Source organism: Grus americana, chromosome 32 (assembly GCF_028858705.1).
Source record: "Grus americana isolate bGruAme1 chromosome 32, bGruAme1.mat, whole genome shotgun sequence".
NCBI lineage: Eukaryota > Metazoa > Chordata > Aves > Gruiformes > Gruidae > Grus > Grus americana.
This window is the reverse complement of record NC_072883.1, coordinates 1472111-1489515: the sequence shown is the minus strand read 5'-3', so window position 1 is coordinate 1489515 and position 17405 is coordinate 1472111. Positions and strand designations below refer to the sequence as shown.

The 17405-nt window shown below is 67.5% G+C and overlaps 3 protein-coding genes across 16 annotated transcripts in view; 1 reads left to right on the top strand and 2 right to left on the bottom strand.

Moving 5' to 3' along the window:
- SYNGAP1 (synaptic Ras GTPase activating protein 1) overlaps positions 1-4356 on the bottom strand; it is a 30427-nt gene extending 26071 nt beyond the window's left edge. For 7 of the 8 annotated variants that reach the window (XR_008574472.1, XM_054807697.1, XM_054807699.1 and 4 more), the window contains exons 1-3: positions 4260-4356; positions 2706-2827; positions 2491-2596 (exon numbers count right to left, since the gene is read on the bottom strand). Coding sequence is in view for 7 of the 8 variants with exons in the window: in XM_054807697.1 (XP_054663672.1) it covers positions 2491-2596; positions 2706-2827; positions 4260-4281 (250 nt within the window). In the remaining variant the exon portion in view is untranslated. Of the gene's footprint in view, positions 1-2490; positions 2597-2705; positions 2828-4259 lie in introns of those variants that run through there. The other variant, XM_054807703.1, reaches the window with a different exon arrangement.
- A 1403-nt stretch (positions 4357-5759) lies between these two features.
- On the top strand, positions 5760-9036 carry CUTA (cutA divalent cation tolerance homolog). Of its 5 annotated transcripts, none has more exons than XM_054807691.1 (7): positions 5763-5833; positions 6105-6152; positions 7221-7414; positions 7815-7874; positions 8110-8155; positions 8416-8465; positions 8895-9036. In XM_054807691.1, the coding sequence occupies exons 2-7, from the start codon at positions 6135-6137 to the stop codon at positions 8992-8994; spliced, it is 468 nt and encodes a 155-aa protein (XP_054663666.1). In that variant the 5' UTR covers positions 5763-5833; positions 6105-6134; the 3' UTR covers positions 8995-9036. The 5 variants fall into 5 exon arrangements, with proteins under 5 accessions (XP_054663670.1, XP_054663666.1, XP_054663667.1 ...); XM_054807692.1 differs by having other exon boundaries at positions 5788-5833; positions 6102-6152; XM_054807695.1 differs by lacking the exon at positions 6105-6152 and having other exon boundaries at positions 5760-5833.
- A 760-nt stretch (positions 9037-9796) lies between these two features.
- On the bottom strand, positions 9797-17393 carry PHF1 (PHD finger protein 1). Of its 3 annotated transcripts, none has more exons than XM_054807687.1 (15): positions 17273-17393; positions 15926-16077; positions 15715-15796; positions 15492-15587; positions 15311-15396; positions 15062-15210; positions 14887-14982; positions 14718-14786; positions 13531-13699; positions 13371-13438; positions 11961-12127; positions 11764-11824; positions 11621-11676; positions 11065-11124; positions 9797-10079 (listed from the first exon to the last, which is right to left on the bottom strand). In XM_054807687.1, the coding sequence occupies exons 2-15, from the start codon at positions 16058-16060 to the stop codon at positions 9826-9828; spliced, it is 1548 nt and encodes a 515-aa protein (XP_054663662.1). In that variant the 5' UTR covers positions 16061-16077; positions 17273-17393; the 3' UTR covers positions 9797-9825. The 3 variants fall into 3 exon arrangements, 2 of the variants coding, with proteins under 2 accessions (XP_054663662.1, XP_054663663.1); XM_054807688.1 differs by having other exon boundaries at positions 9798-10079; positions 11764-11813; positions 11995-12127; XR_008574471.1 differs by having other exon boundaries at positions 10012-10079; positions 11995-12127.
- Between the last annotated feature and the right edge of the window lie 12 nt (positions 17394-17405).

Below are 17405 nucleotides of genomic sequence, written 5' to 3'. Positions count from 1 at the left end.
GGGACACTGGTGGTGGTGGTGGCAGTGGCACTGGTGGTGGTGACAGTGATGGTGGCGATGGGGACAGTGGCACTGGGGACACTGGTGGAACTGGTGATGGTGACACTGGTGGTGGTGACACTGGGGACACTGGTGGAACTGGTGATGGTGGCAGTGATGGTGGGGACACTGGGGACACCAGTAATGGGGACACTGGCGGTGGTGGTGGCAGTGGGGACAGTGGCACTGGGGACACTGGTGACACTGGTGATGGTGACACTGGTGGTGGTGACACTGGGGACACTGGTGGAACTGGTGATGGTGGCAGTGGTGGTGGGGACAATGGGGACACCAGTAATGGGGACACTGGCGGTGGTGGTGGCAGTGGGGACAGTGGCACTGGGGACACTGGTGACACTGGTGATGGTGACACTGGTGGTGGTGACACTGGGGACACTGGTGGAACTGGTGATGGTGGCAGTGGTGGTGGGGACAATGGGGACACCAGTAATGGGGACACTGGCGGTGGTGGTGGCAGTGGGGGCAGTGGCACTGGTGACGCTGGTGGTGGTGGCAGTGACACTGGTGGAACTGGTGACGGTGGTAGTGACAGCGGTGGCAGTGGGGACAATGACAGCGACACTGGTGACACTGGTGACACGTGGTGGTGGTGGCAGTGACACTGGTGGAACTGGTGATAGTGGTGGCAGTGGGGACAGTGACACTGGTGGGGACAGTGACAGTGACTGGTGACACTGGTGATGGTGGCAGCAGGGACTGTGGTGACAGCGGTGACAGTGACAGCGGTGGCCATGGCGACAGCGGTGACAGTGACAGTGATGGTGGTGACAGCAGCGAGAGCGGTGGCACTGGCAGGAGGGACAGTCGGGACAGCGACACTGGTGGCACTGGTGGCACTGGTGGTGGTGACAGTGGTGACAGTGGTGACAGCGGTGATGATGACAGTGGTGGCCATGGCGATAGTGACAGCGATGGTGGTGACAGTGGCGAGAGTGGTGGCACTGGTGACACTGGTGGTGGCGGTGGTGGCGGCGATGGTGACAGTGACAGTGGTGGCCATGGCGATGGTGACAGTGGTGATGGTGACAGTGGTTGCACTGGTGACACTGGTGGTGGCAGCGGCAGTGACTGGTGGCACCGGGTGACGGTGGCACTGGTGATGGTGATGGTGGCACTGGTGACGGTGGTGGCCGCGGTGACGGTGACAGCGAGGTGTGACAGAGGCGCCAGCGGGAGATGGTGGTGGTGGTGACCCGCCGTGACAGTGTCACCCGTGTCAGTGTCACCAGTGCCACCAGTGCCACCTGTGTCAGTGTCACCCATGACAGTGTCACCCGTGTCAGTGCCACCCGTGACAATGTCACCCATGCCACCAGTGCCACCCGTGACAGTGTCACCCATGTCAGTGTCACCCATGACAGTGTCACCAGTGCCACCAGTGCCACCCATGTCAGTGTCACCCGTGACAGTGTCACCCATGTCAGTGTCACCCATGCCACCAGTGCCACCCGTGTCAGTGTCACCCGTGTCAGTGCCACCTGTGTCAGTGTCACCCATGATAGTGTCACCCGTGTCAGTGTCACCAGTGCCACCAGTGCCACCCGTGTCAGTGTCACCCGTGTCAGTGCCACCAGTGCCACCCGTGTCAGTGTCACCCATGATAGTGTCACCCGTGTCAGTGTCACCAGTGCCACCAGTGCCACCCGTGTCAGTGTCACCCGTGTCAGTGCCACCAGTGCCACCCGTGTCAGTGCCACCCATGACAGTGTCATCCATGACAGTGTCACCTGTGTCAGTGTCACCAGTGCCACCCGTGTCAGTGTCACCCATGCCACCAGTGCCACCAGTGGGGTGGCGCGTGGCTGGTCCCCCCCCTTGCCGTGCCGCCGCCAGTGGCACTGGTGGCACTGGTGACACTGGTGGCGGGGGTGGCTCCTGTCCCCTGTCCCCCCCCCCGTGTCCCCCCCCCTCGCGCTGGTGCCGTTGCCATGGTGATGCTTCGCAGCCCCAAAAATTCTTTTTTTAACCACCGGGAGGAAGCGGGGGAGGGGCGGGAGGGGGGGGGAGGGGAGGGGCGCCGCCGTGTCCCCCCGTGTCCCCAACACCCCCCCACCCCCACGCACACACCTGGGGGGGGGAGGGGCAGCGCGCGGGGCCCTTTTTGGGGGAGGGGGGGGGGAAGAGGGGGGGTGGGGGGGGAGGGGCCGGACACCGGGGTCCCCTCGCGGGGGGATGGGGGGATGGGGGGGGGGGATGGGGGGGGGGTAGGACCAACCGCCTCCTCCCCGCGCCGCGGGGTTTCCCTAGCAACGGTTGCCGAGCAGCCATGCGTGCCTCCGGCGAGCATTATGGGATGGCGAAAGGAACCGGGGGGGGGATGGATGCTGAACCTCCCCTCTCCTACCCCTCCCCCCCCCGTCCTTTATCCAAAGTGGGGGAGGGGGCGGCCCGGGACACCCCCCCCCCCACCCCCCCCCACCCACGCGGTACCGTGTTCGGGGTGGGGGCGCCCCTCCACCGGGACGCTGACGGTTCGGCGCAGCAGTTTGCTCCGGCACGGTTCGCTCCGGCGGTCCCGGATAAGTAACGGGTGAATCTATGGGGGGGGGGGGTCACAAAAATGAGGGGGGGGACACACGACACCCCACGCACCCCCCACCCCACCCCCCACCCCAAATGTCACCCCCTCCCCCCCCCCCCCTCACCTCCTCCTCATCCAGCATCAGCAGCTGGTTCCCGGAGATGATGCAGAATCGGGGGTTCCAGGGTGGGCGCTCGTAGGGGGAGGGGGCGTAGGGCCCACGGGGGAGGGGGGCTCCACGCACATCTGGGGGGGGAGGGGCACATGGAGGAGAAGGGGGGAGGGGGGGGGTCACCGCTGGGCCACCAGCAGCAGCATCACCCCCCAACACCCCCCCCCCTCAGATCCCGGCGCTGGGTTCCTGCGGGGCGGCGTTGGGCGCAGCCCACGGGTGGGGGGATGGGGGGGGACCCACTCGTGTCGTGTGTCCCCCACCCCCACGCCACGGTCACCCGGGTCCCTCGGCCTCCCACGCTGCTGGGGGGTGCACAAGGCCCCGGCGCTTGGGTGCTCCCTCGCCCCCACCCCCGCGCCCACCCTGGGTGTCTGGGGGTGCCCCACCCCCACCCCTCCCCCAGACCTGGGTCCCCATTTGGGGTCCTGGGGGGGGGGGGGAAGGGGGGGAATTTGGGGGGGGATGGGCAAGGCCCCGACGCCTGGGTCCTTCAGCCTCCCACGCTGAGGGTGGGGGATGAGCGAGGCCCCGACGCCTGGGTGCCCCCCTGGACCCTTGGGTGCCCCCCCAGCCCTTTGGGTGCCCTCCCAGCCCTTTGGGTGCCCCCCCTGGACCTTTGGGTGCCCCCCCCGGACACCTGGGTGCCCCCCCAGCCTCGGCCTCCCACGCCAAGGATGGGCGATACCCGAGGCCCCGGGGTGCTGGGTGCCCCCCTGGGTGCTGGGTGCCCTCCCCCCCGGACACCCGGGTGTCCCCGTCCCCTGTCCCCCCCCCCCGGTCCCGTGTGTGTCCCCCCCCCCCCGGCCCCGTTTCGGAAGTGGGTCAGGTCGGTCCCTGGGGACCCCCCGGCCCCGGAGCCCCCCGGGCCGGGCCCTGTCTGCAGTGGTGAACCCGCCGCTGGCACCGGTAACGGCATCACCGGGAACCGGCATCGCCCCGGTAATGGCATCACCCCGGTAACGGCATCACCGGGTACCGGTATCACCCCGGTAACGGCATCGCCCCGGTAACAGCATTGCCGGGTACCCGTATCACCCCGGTAACGGCATCGCCGGGTACCGGCATCCCCCGGTAACGGCATCACCCCGGTAACGGCATCACCGGGTACCGGCATCGCCCCGGTAACAGCATCCCCCAGTAACAGCATCGCCCCGGTAACGGCATCACCGGGTACCAGCATCCCCCGGTACCGGCATCCCCCCACACCGGCACCCTCCGGTACCGGCATCCTCCCCCGATCCCGGCATCACCGGGTACCGCCAACCCCCGGTACCGCCACCCCCCCCCCCTCGGTGTCCCGTGTCCCCCCCCCGGTGTCCCCCCCCTCCCGGCCCCGCCCGGTCCGCTCCGGCCCCGGTTTCTCTCCCGGCCCCACCCCGGGTCCCTTCCCCCCCCCCTCCCCCCCCCCCGGTACCGGCTGCGGGGCCAGGCCGGGACCCCCCCACCCCCCTCCGGTGTCCGTGTCCCCCCCCCCTCCCCGGTGCCCCCCCCCGGTGCCGGTACCTCGGAAGGGGACATAGGACATGGTTCCTCCGCCGCTCGCTTCCCCCGGGCGCCGGCACGGGCGGCGCGGGGGACCCAGGCGGCCGGGGGAGGGACGGGGGGGGGAGGAGGGACCGGGGGGGGGGAGGAGGGACCGGGGGGGGGAGGGGCCGGGGGGGGAGGAGGGACCGAGGGGGGAGGGGGAGGGACCGGGGGAGAGGAGGAGGAGGGGCCTGAGGGGGGAGGGGCCGGGCGAGGGGGCGGGGGAGGGGGCGGACCCAAGGTGGGGGAGGGGCAGGTGTGCGGGGGGGAGGGGCAGGTGGGGGGGAGGGGCAGAGTGGGCGGGGGGGGCTCTTCGCTGGAGGAGGAGGCGCCTGTAAGGGCCCCCTCCCCCCCCTCCCCCCGGTACCGACACTGGGGGCTGCAGCGACAGCGGCGATAGCGGCGATAGCGGCGATAGCAGTGACAGCAGTGACAGCAGCGATACCAGTGACAGCAGTGATACCAGTGGCACCAGTGACAGCAGTGACAGCAGTGACAGCAGCGATAGCAGTGGCACCAGTGGTACCAGTGATACCAGTGATACCAGCAACAGCAGTGACAGCAGTGGCAGCATTGATACAAGTGACACCAGTGACACCAGTGACACCAGTGGTACTGCCAATCCCAGTGACACCAGTGGCACCAGTGACAGCAGTGATACCAGTGACAGCAGTGACAGCAGTGACAGCAGTGGCACCAGTGGCACCAGTGACAGCAGTGACAGCAGCGATACCAGTGACACCAGTGACACCAGTGACACCAGTGGTACTGCCAATCCCAGTGCCACCAGTGGCACCAGTGACACATCTCCATGGCACAGGGGTCCCAGACTCACTATCCCAGTGCCACCCAGTGCCCTCCCATCCCATCCCAGTGCCTCCCAGTTGCTCCCAGTGCCCCATGCCAGGGCTCCCCAGTGTCCCCAGTGTCCCCATCCCAGTGCTCCCAGTTGCTCCCAGTTGCTCCCAAGGGCTCTCGCCCCTCCCAGCAGCTCCCAGTTCACAGTGGGGTGAGCGTGAGCGCGCACAGGGTGGGGCGAGCGCACACGGGACGAGTGTGCACAGCCCCAGAGCGCGCAAGGGGCGAGCGCGCACGGCGTCGAAGTGAGCGTGCGAGGAGGCGGGTGTGCATGAGGCGAGGGTGCCCCGCACAAACCCGAGCGTGCGCGGGGCGAGCGTGTGCCGCACGAAGGTGAACGCGCACAAGGGGAGCGTGCAAGGGCCGGGGGTGAGCGTGCAGCTGGCGGGTGTGCAGAGGGGGAGCGAGCGAGTGAGCGAGCGTGCGCTGGGTGAGCGTGCGCTGGGTGAGCGTGCACTCGTGACCCATCCGTGTGCCGAGGGTCGCACCAGACACGCGCACGCACAGGCCCACCCCCCCACTCCCACTCCCCTGCCCCTGCTCACACTCATTGACACACTCACCCTCCCCCCTCCCCCCACCCCCAATGACGCAGCGGGGAGGGGGCGGGGCCGCGGTGACGCGCGGCGCTGGGGTGGGGGCGGGGCGGGCTGGGTCACGTGGGGGCGGCGGCCGAGCGGCGCGTGCGGCGGCGGGTACGGGCGGGGGAGGGGGAGGATGGGGGGGGTGGGGGGGCACTTGGGGGGCAGCGATGGGGGCAGGGGGGCTATGGGGGGCTGGGGGGGGTTATATGGGGCTGGGGGGGGCACTTTGGGGGGGGGGATCTGTGGGGCAGTTTGGGGGCCGTGGGGCAGCCGTGGGGCAGCCGTGGGGCAGCCGTGGGGCAGCCGTGGGGCAGCCGTGGGGCTGGGGGGCGGCCGTGGGGCAGCCGTGGGGCAGGGTCCCCCCTGACGGCTCTCCCAGCAGGAGGGGACACGGCGCCGGCTCCCGCGCCCCATGAAGGTGGTCTGTGGTGTGAGTACCTGCCCCACGGCTGTCGTGACAGGGGAGGGCGTGTCGTGACAGGGGAGGGCGTATCGTGACGGGAGGGGGGGGTACGTCACGACAGTGGGGGGGGGGTGGGGTGTCGCAGCGTGATAGGCGTGGTGGTGAGGGGCCGGGTGTCGCGGTATAGTCACGGTGGGCCGGGTGTCGTGACGTCCTGGGTGTCGCGACGTGGTGGGTATCACGGTGCCGTGGGTGGGTATCACGATGCGCTGGCTATCGTGAGATAGCGAGTATTGTGATGGCAGGAGGTATTGCAGCACCATGGTGGGGTATTGTGACACGGTGAGTATTGCGACGTGGGTATCGCGACAGAGCAGGCCTCGCAGTGCTGTCGCTGGGTGCTGTGGGCCGGTATCGCGACGTGCTGGGCGCTGCTGGCTGTTGTGATGCAGCAGGTGTTGCAGATTGCCTGATATCGCAACACGGTGGGATTCGTGACGCTGCTGCTGGGTATCGTGACCCGCCGGCATTGCCAGCTGTCGTGACACGCCAGATATTGCAACATGCCTGGCTGGCTATCGTGACATGCTGGCTGTCATGACATGCTGGGCTGCGCGGTACTATTGCCAGACGCTGTGACGTGGTGGGTATCGTGACGTGGTGGGTATTGTTATATATTGGGTATCATGATACGTCAGGTATTGTGATGTGGTTGGTGGGTATCATGACACATTGGGTAGCATGTGACGTTCTCGGGTATCACGACATGGTGGGTATCGTGACACGTTAGGTATCCCGTGATGTGCCAGCTATCATGACACGGTGGGTATTGTGACATGCTGGGTATCATGTGACGTCCCTGAGTATCACGACATGGTGGGCATTGTGATACGGTGGGTATTGCTACATGGTCGGCAACTGTCACGATATAGTCAGTATCGTGATATGGTTGGCAGGTATCGCTCTGTTGGGTATCATGGTTGGCGGGTATCCCGACACGTTGGGTATCGTGACGGTCCTGGGTATCGCGATAGGGTCAGCGACTGTCACGATATGACGGGTCTCGTGACGCGGCGGGCGCGGCTGTCCCCGCAGGTGCTGGCGCTGGCGCTGGTGACGGTGTCGACGGTGCCGCTGCTGCAGGCGTTGGGGCGGCGGCTGCTCTCCATGGCCTCGGGCCCCCGCGACCCCGGTGACCCCGGTGACCCCGATGTCCCCTACGTCCCTGGCAGCCTCTCAGCCGCCTTCGTCACCTGCCCCAACGAGACGGTGGCCAAGGAGCTGGGCAGGTGGGGGGACACGGGGGGGGACATGGTGACATGGGGGTGACAACAGGGGGTGACACGGGGAGGTGACATGGGATCACATGGGGAAGTGACATGGTGACATGGGGGTGACACAGGGGTGGGGGGATGACATGGGGGTGACATGGGATCACATGGGGTGACAGGGGGAAGTGACATGGTGACATGGGGGGTGACACGGGGGTGACACGGGGGAGTGACGGGGTGACACAGGGGGGTGACAGGGGGTGACATGGTGACACGGGGGGTGACATGGGGGGGTGACGGGGTGATGGGGGTGACACGGGGGTGACACAGGGGTGACATGGGATCACACGGGGGTGACGGGGAAGTGACATGGTGACACGGGGGGTGACACGGGGGGTGACGCTGTCCCCGTGCCCAGGGCGATGGTGGAGAAGCGACTGGCCGCCTGCGTCAACATCCTGCCCCACGTCACCTCCATGTGAGTGGGGACACCGGGGGGACAGGGGGTGACATGGGGGGGACACGGGGGGGGACAGGGGGGGACACAGGGGGGACATGTGGGACTGCTGGGGACAGAGGGGACATGGGGATGGGGGGGACGGGGGGTGACATGGGGATGGGGGACAGTGGGGGTGACACGGGGGGGTGACACGGGGGACAGTGGGGGTGACACGGGGGTGACACCAGGGGTGACAGGTGACACCCCCCCCCAGCTACACGTGGAAGGGGAAGGTGGAGGAGGACAGCGAGGTGCTGATGGTGAGTGGCGTCACCGGGGGGTCCCCAAATGTCCCCGGGGGGGCCCTGGGGTGTCCCCTTCATGTCCCCAGTGTCCCCACCAATGTCCCCCAGGGGGGTCCCCACGGTGTCTCCCTCCCCGCCCGGTGTCCCCAATGTCCCAACGATGTCCCCAGGGTCCCCCCAAGAGCCCCCCCGGGGTGTCCCCCTCGTGTCCCCAACATCCCCAGCGCCCCCCCCCAGTGTCCCCCGGGGTGTCCCCAAGTGTCCCCTCCCCCCAGATGATCAAGACCCGCAGCTCCAAGATCCCAGCGCTGGCCGAGTTCGTGCGGTGAGACGGGGGGGTGACACGGGGGTGACATGGGGTGATGCAGGGGGGTGACATGGGTGACATGGGGTGATGCAGGGGGTGACATGGGGGTGACACAGGGTGACACGGGGGTGACATGGGGTGATGCAGGGGGTGACAGGGTGACACGGGAGGGGGAACAGGGGGACACGGGGAGGGTGACACAGGGGTGATGGGGGGTGGGTGTGACATGCTGCCCCGCCCCTTGCCCCGCCCCTGCCCCGTCCTTGGCCCCGCCCCCTGGCCCGGCTCCCACCTCGTTCCCGGCCCTGATCCCCGCCCCCGAACCCTGGCCCCGCCCCCGAGCCCTGGCCCCGCCCCGAGCCCTGGCCCCGCCCCTGAACCCTGGCCCCGCCCCCGAGCCCTGACTCCGCCCCCGAGCCCTGACTCCGCCCCCGGCCCCGCCCCCAGGTCCGCCCACCCGTACGAGGTGCCCGAGCTGGTGGCGCTGCCGGTGGCGCAGGGGAACCCCCCGTACCTGCGGTGGGTGGGGGACAGCGTGCCCCCCTGAGCGCCCCAAAACCGGGGGGACATGGGGGGCACCCCAAAACCGGGGGGGACATGGGGGGCACCCCGAAACATGGGGGGGACACCCTGAAATGGGGGGGATGGGGGCACCCCGAAACACGGGGGGGACCCCAAAACGGGGGGGACACCCCGAAATGGGGGGGGACCCCAAAACAGGGGGGGGACACCCCGAAATGGGGGGGACATGGGGGCACCCCGAAACACGGGGGGACCCCAAAACCGGGGAGACCCCGAAACGGGGGGGGGGTGTGTGACATGGGGGGGACACACATGGGGGGGACCCTGAAACTGGGGGCACCCCGAAATGGGGACACACACACATGGGAGGGACCCCAACACTGAGGCACCCCGACACTTGGGGGGGGGGACATGGGGGGCACCCCGAAACCGGGGGGGATGATGGACACATGGGGGGACCCTGACACTGGGGGGAGGGACCCCAAAAACTGGGGGGGACACAGATGGGGGGACCCCAAAAAAGGGGGAGCATGGGAGGGGGACACAAACACAGGGGGACCCCCCAATAAAGGGGGGGACCCCAAAATCTGGGGGTGACACATGGGGGACCCCAAATTTTGGAGACACCCCCCCTCAGCTTAGGAGGGGGGCCCCTCCCTATTTTTTGGGGCACCCCACAAAAGCAGACGAGGCCGCGCTGCCCTTGAGCCGTTTATTTGGGGGGGCCCCCCCCATCCCCCCCGCCCCTCCCCCCCTTTAAATATCTGGATAATGATAAAAATAAAGTTTTTTCCCTCAAAATGGAAGTGGGGATTTTTGGGGGACACCCCTCCCCCCCCCGGTTTTAGGGGGGGTCTCAGAGGATCCCCCCCCCCCCCCACTCCACCAGGTACTGGACGGTCCCGTCGAGGGTCACGCGCCGGGCCAGGACACGGGTGGGGCCCCCACGGGGGGGGGGAGGGGGGGGAGGAGCGGAGGGGGGAGGGGAAGGTGGGGGGGGTGGGGGGGGAGGGGCGGCGCTTGGGGCGGGGGGAGGGGCGGGGGCGGCGGGGGGAGGGGCGGCGGGGGGAGGGGCGCTCCGGGCTCTCGGGGTCCGGGCTGGCGGCGGAGCTGTGGGAAATGGGGGAGGGGGGGACACGACACCAGTATGGACCAGTATGGACCAGTATGGACCCAGCCCCCCCCACACCATATGCCCCCCCCCCCAGTATGGCCCAGTCCTCCCAGTATGGCCCCAGCTCCCTCCCAGTACATCCCCGTCTTCCCAGTATAGCCCCCCCCAGCTCTCCCAATATGGCCCCAGCCCCCTCCCAGTACATCCCAGTCTTCCCAGTATAGCCCCCCCCCCCCCAGCTCTCCCAGTATGGCCCACTCCCCCCATTATGGCCTTCCCAGTATGGCCCAGTCAGCCCAGTATGGCCCCCCCCCCCCCCAGTCCTCTGAGCCTTCCCAGTATGGCCCCAGTCCCCCTCCCAGTATGGCCCAGTCTTCCCAGTATGGTCCTAGTCCTCCCAGTATAGCCCCCCCAGCTCTCCCAGTATGGCCCCAGCCCCCTCCCAGTACATCCCAGTTTTCCCAGTATGGCCCCCCCAGCTCTCCCAGTATGGCCCAGTCCTCCCAGTATGCCTTCCCCAATCTCTCCCAGTATGGTCCAGTGCTCCCATTATGGCCTCCCCCAGTCTTCCCAGTATAGCCCAGTATGGCCAACCAGTCCTCCCAGCTCTCCCAGCATGGCCCAGCTCTCCCAGTATGGCCCCAACCCTCCCAGTATGACCCCCCCCAGCCCACCAAGTATGGTCCAGTCCACCCAGTATAACCTCCAGCTCTCCCAGTACAGCCCCCCCCCCCCAGTCCTCCCAGCTCTCCCAGTATGGCCCAGTTCTCCCATTATGCCCCCCCCAGTCCTTCCAGTATGGCCCAGTATGATCCCAGCGCTCCCAGAATGCCCCCCCCAGCCCTCCCAGTATGGCCCAGTCCACCCGGTATGGCCCCCCCCAACCCTCCCAGTATGGTCCAGTCCACCCAGTATGGCCCAGTCTGCCCAGTATGGCCTCCCCCAGTCCTCCCAGTATGGCCCAGTGCTCCCAGTACCCACCTGAGGCTGGGGGCCGTGTTGGCGGAGGGGTGGAAGGAGGCGAACATCCGGATGGGGGTGCTGGGGGGGCGCGTTAAAACGGGGGGGGGGGAGCCCCCCAAAACCCCCCGACCCCCCCCAGTGCCCCCCCAACCCAAACCCAGCCCCCCAAAACCCCTCAGCCCCCCAAAAATCCCTTGGAACCCCCCAAAAGCCCCTGGGACCCCCCAAAAAAACCCCTGGAGCCCCCCCAAACCCTCTCAGCGTCTCCCCCAAACCCCTTGGAACCCCCCCAAAACCCCTTGGAGCGCCCCCCGAAATCCCCCTCAGCCCCCCCAAATCCCTCCAGTGCCCCCCCCAAAATACTCCCAGCCCCCCCCAAACCCCCCCTGGAGCCTCCCCCAAAAATCCCTCAGCCCCCCCCCCCAAAAAACCACCCCAGCCCCCCCAAACCTCCTCAGCCCCCCCCAAACCCCACTGGAGCCCCCCCAAAATCCCTCAACCCCCCCAAAAAACCCACCCCAGGCCCCCCAAACCTCCTCAGCCCCCCCCAAACCTCCCCCTGACCCCCCCAAACCTGGGGGGGCAGCGAGCGTCGGTACGTCGGAAGTTATAGGAACCTCCGGGGGGACCCTGGGGGGGGGGGTGAAAAGATTGGGGGGGGCACCCCCAAAATATCGGGGGGCTGATTTGGGGGGGGGCTGATGGGGGGGGGCTTACCTGGGTGCGGCGGGGGGGCGGGCGCCGCCGGGCCCCCCCTTTTCCCTGCCCTGAGGGGAAGCTGTAAGAGACCCCTCCTTATCCTGGCCAGTTTTGGGGGGGCCCCCCCCCCCCCCCCAAAAAAAATATACCTTGGGGGGGGAGGTAAAGGTTTGGGGGGGGGGGCACCCCCAAACCCGCCGCCCCCCCGCCGTTACCTAGCAGGGGCAGAGGGCGGCCGAGGCCGCTCACCTGCTGTCGGTGAGCGGGGGGGGGGCCGGGAAGGGGGGGCCCCCCCAAAAAATTGGGGGGCAGAGGGGGGGGCGCCCGCGTGTGCAGCCCGAAGAGCCCCTTGCGCTTCTTGATCTCGCGGCCGGAGATGAACCTGGGGGGGGGGGGGAGAGGTTTTTGGGGGGCTGGGGGGGGTTTTGGGGTTTTTGGGGGGCTGGGGGGGGTTGGGGTGCAGGAGGGGGGGGTTGGGGTTTTGGGGGGGCTGGGGAGGGGTTTGGGGTGCGAGGAGGTTTGGGGGGCTGGGGACTGTAGGGGGGTTGGGGGTATGGGGGGGTTTTGGGGTGCGGGGGGGGCTTGTGGGGTTTGGGGGGGCTGAGGGTTTGGGGTGTGAGAGGGAGGCGTTGGGGGGCCTGGGGGGGGGTTTGGGGTATGGGAGGGGGGCATTGGGGGGCCTGGGGGGGGGTTTGGGGGGCTGGGGGGGTTGGGGTGCAGGAGGGGGGGCGTTGGGGGGGCCTGGGGGGGGGGGTTGGGGTGCGAGGAGGTTTGGGGGGGCTGGGGACTGTAGGGGGTTTGGGGTGCAGGGGGGATTTTGGGGTGCTGGGGGGGTTTGGGGGGGCTGTGGGGGTTGGGGACTGTAAGGGGTTTGGGGGGGTTTTGGGGTGCAGGGGGGTTTGTGGGGTTTGGGGTGCGGGAGAGGGGCACTGGGGGGGCCTGGGGGGGTTTTGGGGGGGCTGGAGGGGGTTTTGGGGTGCAGGGAGGGTTGGGGGGGCCGGGGGAGAGTTGGGGGTCAGGGTGGCGTTTGGGGGGGCTGGGGGGGGGGGGTTGGGGTGCGAGGAGGTTTTGGGGGGTTTGGGGGGGTCGGGGAGTGTAGGGGGTTTGGGGGTATGGGGGGCTTTGGGGGGGCTGGGGGGAATTTGGGGGTACAGTGGAGGTTGGGGAGTGTAGGGGGGTTTGGGTTATGGGAGGCTTTGGGGGGCTGGGGAGGTTTGGGGGTACAGGGAGGGGTTTGGGGGGGTTCAGGGGTTTCAGCAGATTTGGGGGCACAGGGGGGGCTGGGAGTGTGTGGAGGGGGTGGGGGATTTAGGGGTGCAGAGGGGTGTAAGGGGGTTTGGGGGTGCAGGGGAGTTTTGGGGGGTGGAGGGGGGGTTCTAGGAGGGTTCAGCAGTGATTTGGGGGCGCAGGGAACTTTGGGGGCGCAAGGGGGTTTGGGGGTGCAGGGGGGTTTCAGGGGGTGATTTGGGGGCGCAGGAAGGATTTGAGGGCGCAGAAGAGCTTCGGGGGGGACCCATCAGCGATTTTGGGGTGGAGGAGGAGGATTTTGGGGTGCGGGGGGAGGATTTTGGGGTGCAGGGGTGGGATTTTGGGGTGCGGGGGGAGGATTTTTGGGGCGCACCCACCTGTCCTTATGAGTGCTCAGAGCCCCCAGCAGCTGCCCGTACCGTTCTCCTTTGGGGGTGTCAGCGAGCTGCGGAGAAGGGGAGAAATTTTTTGGGGGTGAGGGGGGGTTCCTCAGCTGCCCCCTCAAGAATTTGGGGGTACGGGGGGGGTCCCCAATACCTGTCCGAGCAGGAGGGCGTCCCAGTTGGCGTTGGTGAAGGGCAGGATCTCGCGCTCCAAATCGAAATATTTTTTCTTGCAGCAGACGCTCAGGTGGTAGAGGATGAGGTGGGCGACGTCCACCCTTTTTTTTGGGGGGGGGGACCCCGAAAATGGTAAGGGGGGAGTCCTGAAATGGGGGGGGGGGAAGGGAGGGGAATTGGGGGGGGGGGGGAAGGAAGGAGGGGGATGGGGGAGGAAATGGGGGGGTAAAAGTGGGGGTGAGGGAGTCTTGAAAAATGGGGGGGGTTGTGCTCAGAAATGGGGGGGGTGTCCCCAAAAATGGGGGGGGGGTGATGAGTGGAGGGTTCCCCAAAAATGGGGGGGTGTTCCTAAAAATGGGGGGTATATGGGAGGGGACCTGAAAAACATGCGGTGGTGAGTGGGGTGATGGGTGGGGGGTGTCCCTAAAAAGTGGGGTGATGGGGACCCCAAAAAATGGGGAGGGTCCCCAAAAATGGGGGGAATGGTGGGGGGTGATGTCCAGCCTGGAGGGTCCCCAAAAATGACAGGAATAGGGGGGCTGAAAAATGGGGGGGTAATGGGCAGGGGGTTCCCCAAAAAATGGGGTGAGGGGGGTGGGAAGCCCCAGAAAAGGTGGAGGGGTCCCCAAAAATGGGGGGAATGGGGAGCCCCAAAAAACGGGGGTGTCCCCAAAAATGGGGGGAATGGGGGGGTGATATCCAGCCTGGGGGACCCAAAAATGAGGGGGAATGGGGGCCCCAAAGATGGGGGGGTGATGGGGGCCCCCGAAAAAAAGTGGGGGGTCCCCAAAAACAGGGGTGATGGGTGAGGGGAAGGCCCCAAAAAATGTGGAGTGATAGCGGGGGTTCCCCAAAAATGAGGGGGATTGGGAGTGGTGCCCGGCCTGGGGGGGGGCCCTGAAGATGTGGGGTGATGGGGACCCCAATAAATGAGGGGATCCCTAAACAGGGGGGCGGAATGGGGGGGCTGATGTCCACCCTGGGGGGGTCCCCAAAAAACGGGGTTCTGGGTGACTGGGAAGGGCCCCCGGGTGCTTGATTTGGGGGGGTGGGGGTGGGACTCTCTGTGGGTGCTGCATCGGGGGGTGGGGGGGGCCCTGGGTGCTATACGGAGGGTGTCAGATTTGGGGGTGCAGGGGGGGGACACCCCCCCAACTTTCTCACCATCGCAGCGGCAGCCGCCGGACGCTCTCCACCCCGCCGGTGCAGACGCAGCACTCGAAGATGTAAAACCTGGCGGAAACCTCGTTATTTCGATATTTGGGAAGGGGGGAGGAAGGAACAACAGCCCAAATTTTGGGGGGGGCACCTAGGGGTCCCCCAAAAAACCCACCGGTCCCCGTAGAGAAGGGGTTTGCTCAGACACTGGGTACAGGCTTCGTGGAACCACTGGGCGCAGGCGCGGCACTGCAGCATCTTCAAATTCCACCTGAGTTTTTGGGGTGAATAAAAGTTATTTTAAGGGGGGTACCCCAAAAATAAAAACGGGGGGGGGGGTCTGTACTCACTCTCCGGGCCCCCCGCAATAGCAGTAACACTGTTGGCGGTTGGTGAGGTGGGGGGGGTCCCACTCCAGGGTTTTTAGCTGGTAGGGGAGGACGGTTTTCATGCTGAGCATCGCTTTGGCGTGGGGGCCTTTTTTTAGGGCTCCCCCTCTCTGGTAAAAGAAAAAAGGGGGTAAAAAATTGGGGTGACCCCCCCACACACACACACGTACGCACCCCCCCCCCCAAAAAAAAAAAATTCGTTCGCTTCACCTTGGTGGCGACGGCGAAGACGCAACGCCGACACATCCAGGGACCGACGGGGTGGGCGGCGGGGAGGTGGCACTGCTGGTGGTAGGCTGGATTTTTTTTTTGGGGGGGGGGAGATAATTTTTGGGGTGCTGTTGAAATTTTGGGGGGGTTTCAAAAGGATTTGGGGGGGGTCGGGACTCACCGTGGCCGCACTTTTGGCAACGAACCAGGAGATTTTCGGGGTTCAGGGCTCGGCCGGAGCAGACGCAGCAGGATTGTTCCTCACCGGGCACCGCCGCTGGAAGAAAAAAGGGGGGGGGGGTGGGTTAATTACGGGGTGCAATTAATTAAAAGGGGGGTAATTAATGGGAAAAGGGGGTTAATTAAAAAGAAAAGGGTTAATTAATTAACAGGGGGGTGTTTACCGGGGCTGATGTCTTTCCAAAGAACGAGGAATTGGGAATTATCTTCGAATTGGACCAGGCAGCCCCGGCGCCCCGCGTCTACCTGGGGGGGGGGGGGCAAAAAAAATGGGGGGGGTTAAAAAAAAAGGGGGGTGTTAAAAAAAGGGGGGGGGGAGTTATAAAAGGGGTGTTTAAACTGGGGGTGGGGGGGTTTTGGGGGGGGGACACCCACCTTTTTGATGGTGCCCAGGTAGAGGAGCCCGTCGGTCCAGCGCGCCAGGACGTCCTGCCCCTCCCGAAAACGGGGGGGGGGGTTTGGGGGGGCCGGGGGGGGGCGGTTTGGGGGGGCCCCTGTCTCGCTCGCCATCACATGCTGGGGGGGGCCTGGGGAAGGAAAGGGGGTGGGTGGGTATTTTGGGGGACCCCCACTCCCCAAAATTGTGATGGGGGGGTTGGGGAGCGGGAGAGGGAATTGGGGGGGGCACTGGTTTTGGGGGGGGCTCGGGTTTGGGGGGGCCCGGTTTGGGGGTGCATTGGTTTGGGGGGGTCTCAGGGCTGGGGGGGGGTCCCAGTTTGGGGGGGGGGGCATGCAGGGATGGGGGGGCTTCCGGTTTGGGGGGGGGGTCTAGGGTTGGGGGGGGTCTCAGGTTGGGGGGGTCCTGGTTTGGGAGGGGGGTCCCGGTTTGGGGGGGGGGGGGTCCCGGTTTGGGGGGGGCGTGTCCCGGTCGGGGGGGGCTCACGCAGGCAGCGGGGGGGTCCCATCCCGAGTGGTCGCCCCCCACCCCACCCTCCCCCCCCCCCGGGCTGAGGGGTGAGACCGGGGGGTCCCGGTCAAGGTTGGGGGGGGGGGGTCAGATCCCGGCCCGGGGGGGGGTCCCGGGGTCCCGGCCCCCCCCCTTACCGGCGGCGGCGGGGCCGAGCGGCCGGGCCGGGCCGGCGGCGGCAGCGCGGGGCCGTGACGCAGCAGCGGCGGCGGCGGGGGGGGGGGGGGGGGGGGGGGCGGGGGGGGTCCAGGGGGGGGCGCGGAGGGACGGCGGCACCGGGCACCCCCCCCCCCCAAAAAAAAAAAACCACCGTCACACCCGGGGGACCCCCGCGGGCACCGGCACGGGGCGGGGGGGGACACACGCACACACGGGGCTGCCCCGGCTCTGCCCGTCCCCCCCCCCCCAAAACCGCTCCCGACCCCCCCGAACTGCCCCCGGCCCCCTCCCGGTGCTGCCCCCCCCCGCCACTGGCCCCGCCCCCGGCTCCTAAACCCCGCCCCTCCGCGCCAAACCCCGCCCCTCCGCGCCAAACCCCGCCCCTCCGCGCCAAACCCCGCCCCTCCGCCCCGCCCTCTAACGCCCCCCGGCCTCTCGCTGCAGCCCCTCTGCCCAAAGCCACGCCCACTCCTTGCACAGACCCCGCCTCCGGACCCCGCTAAGCTCAGGCCCCGCCCCGAGACTCCGCCCCGCCAGACCCCCTGGCCCCGCCTCCGTCCCGCAAAGCCACGCCCCTTTCTCCCCCGCCCTTCGCCGGCCGTTGCGCCTGGCGGGATCAGCATCACGTGATCCCGTTAAGGCTAAACCAAACCAACCTCTCGCGGCTGATTGGTTGGGACGAAGCGAGTCGGTGAGCGACGATTGGTGGAGACGCGAGGAAGAGGGCGGGTCCGTGGGGGGAGGGGCTGAACGAAGGCGGCGATTGGTCGCGGGCTCGGCCACTCAGCG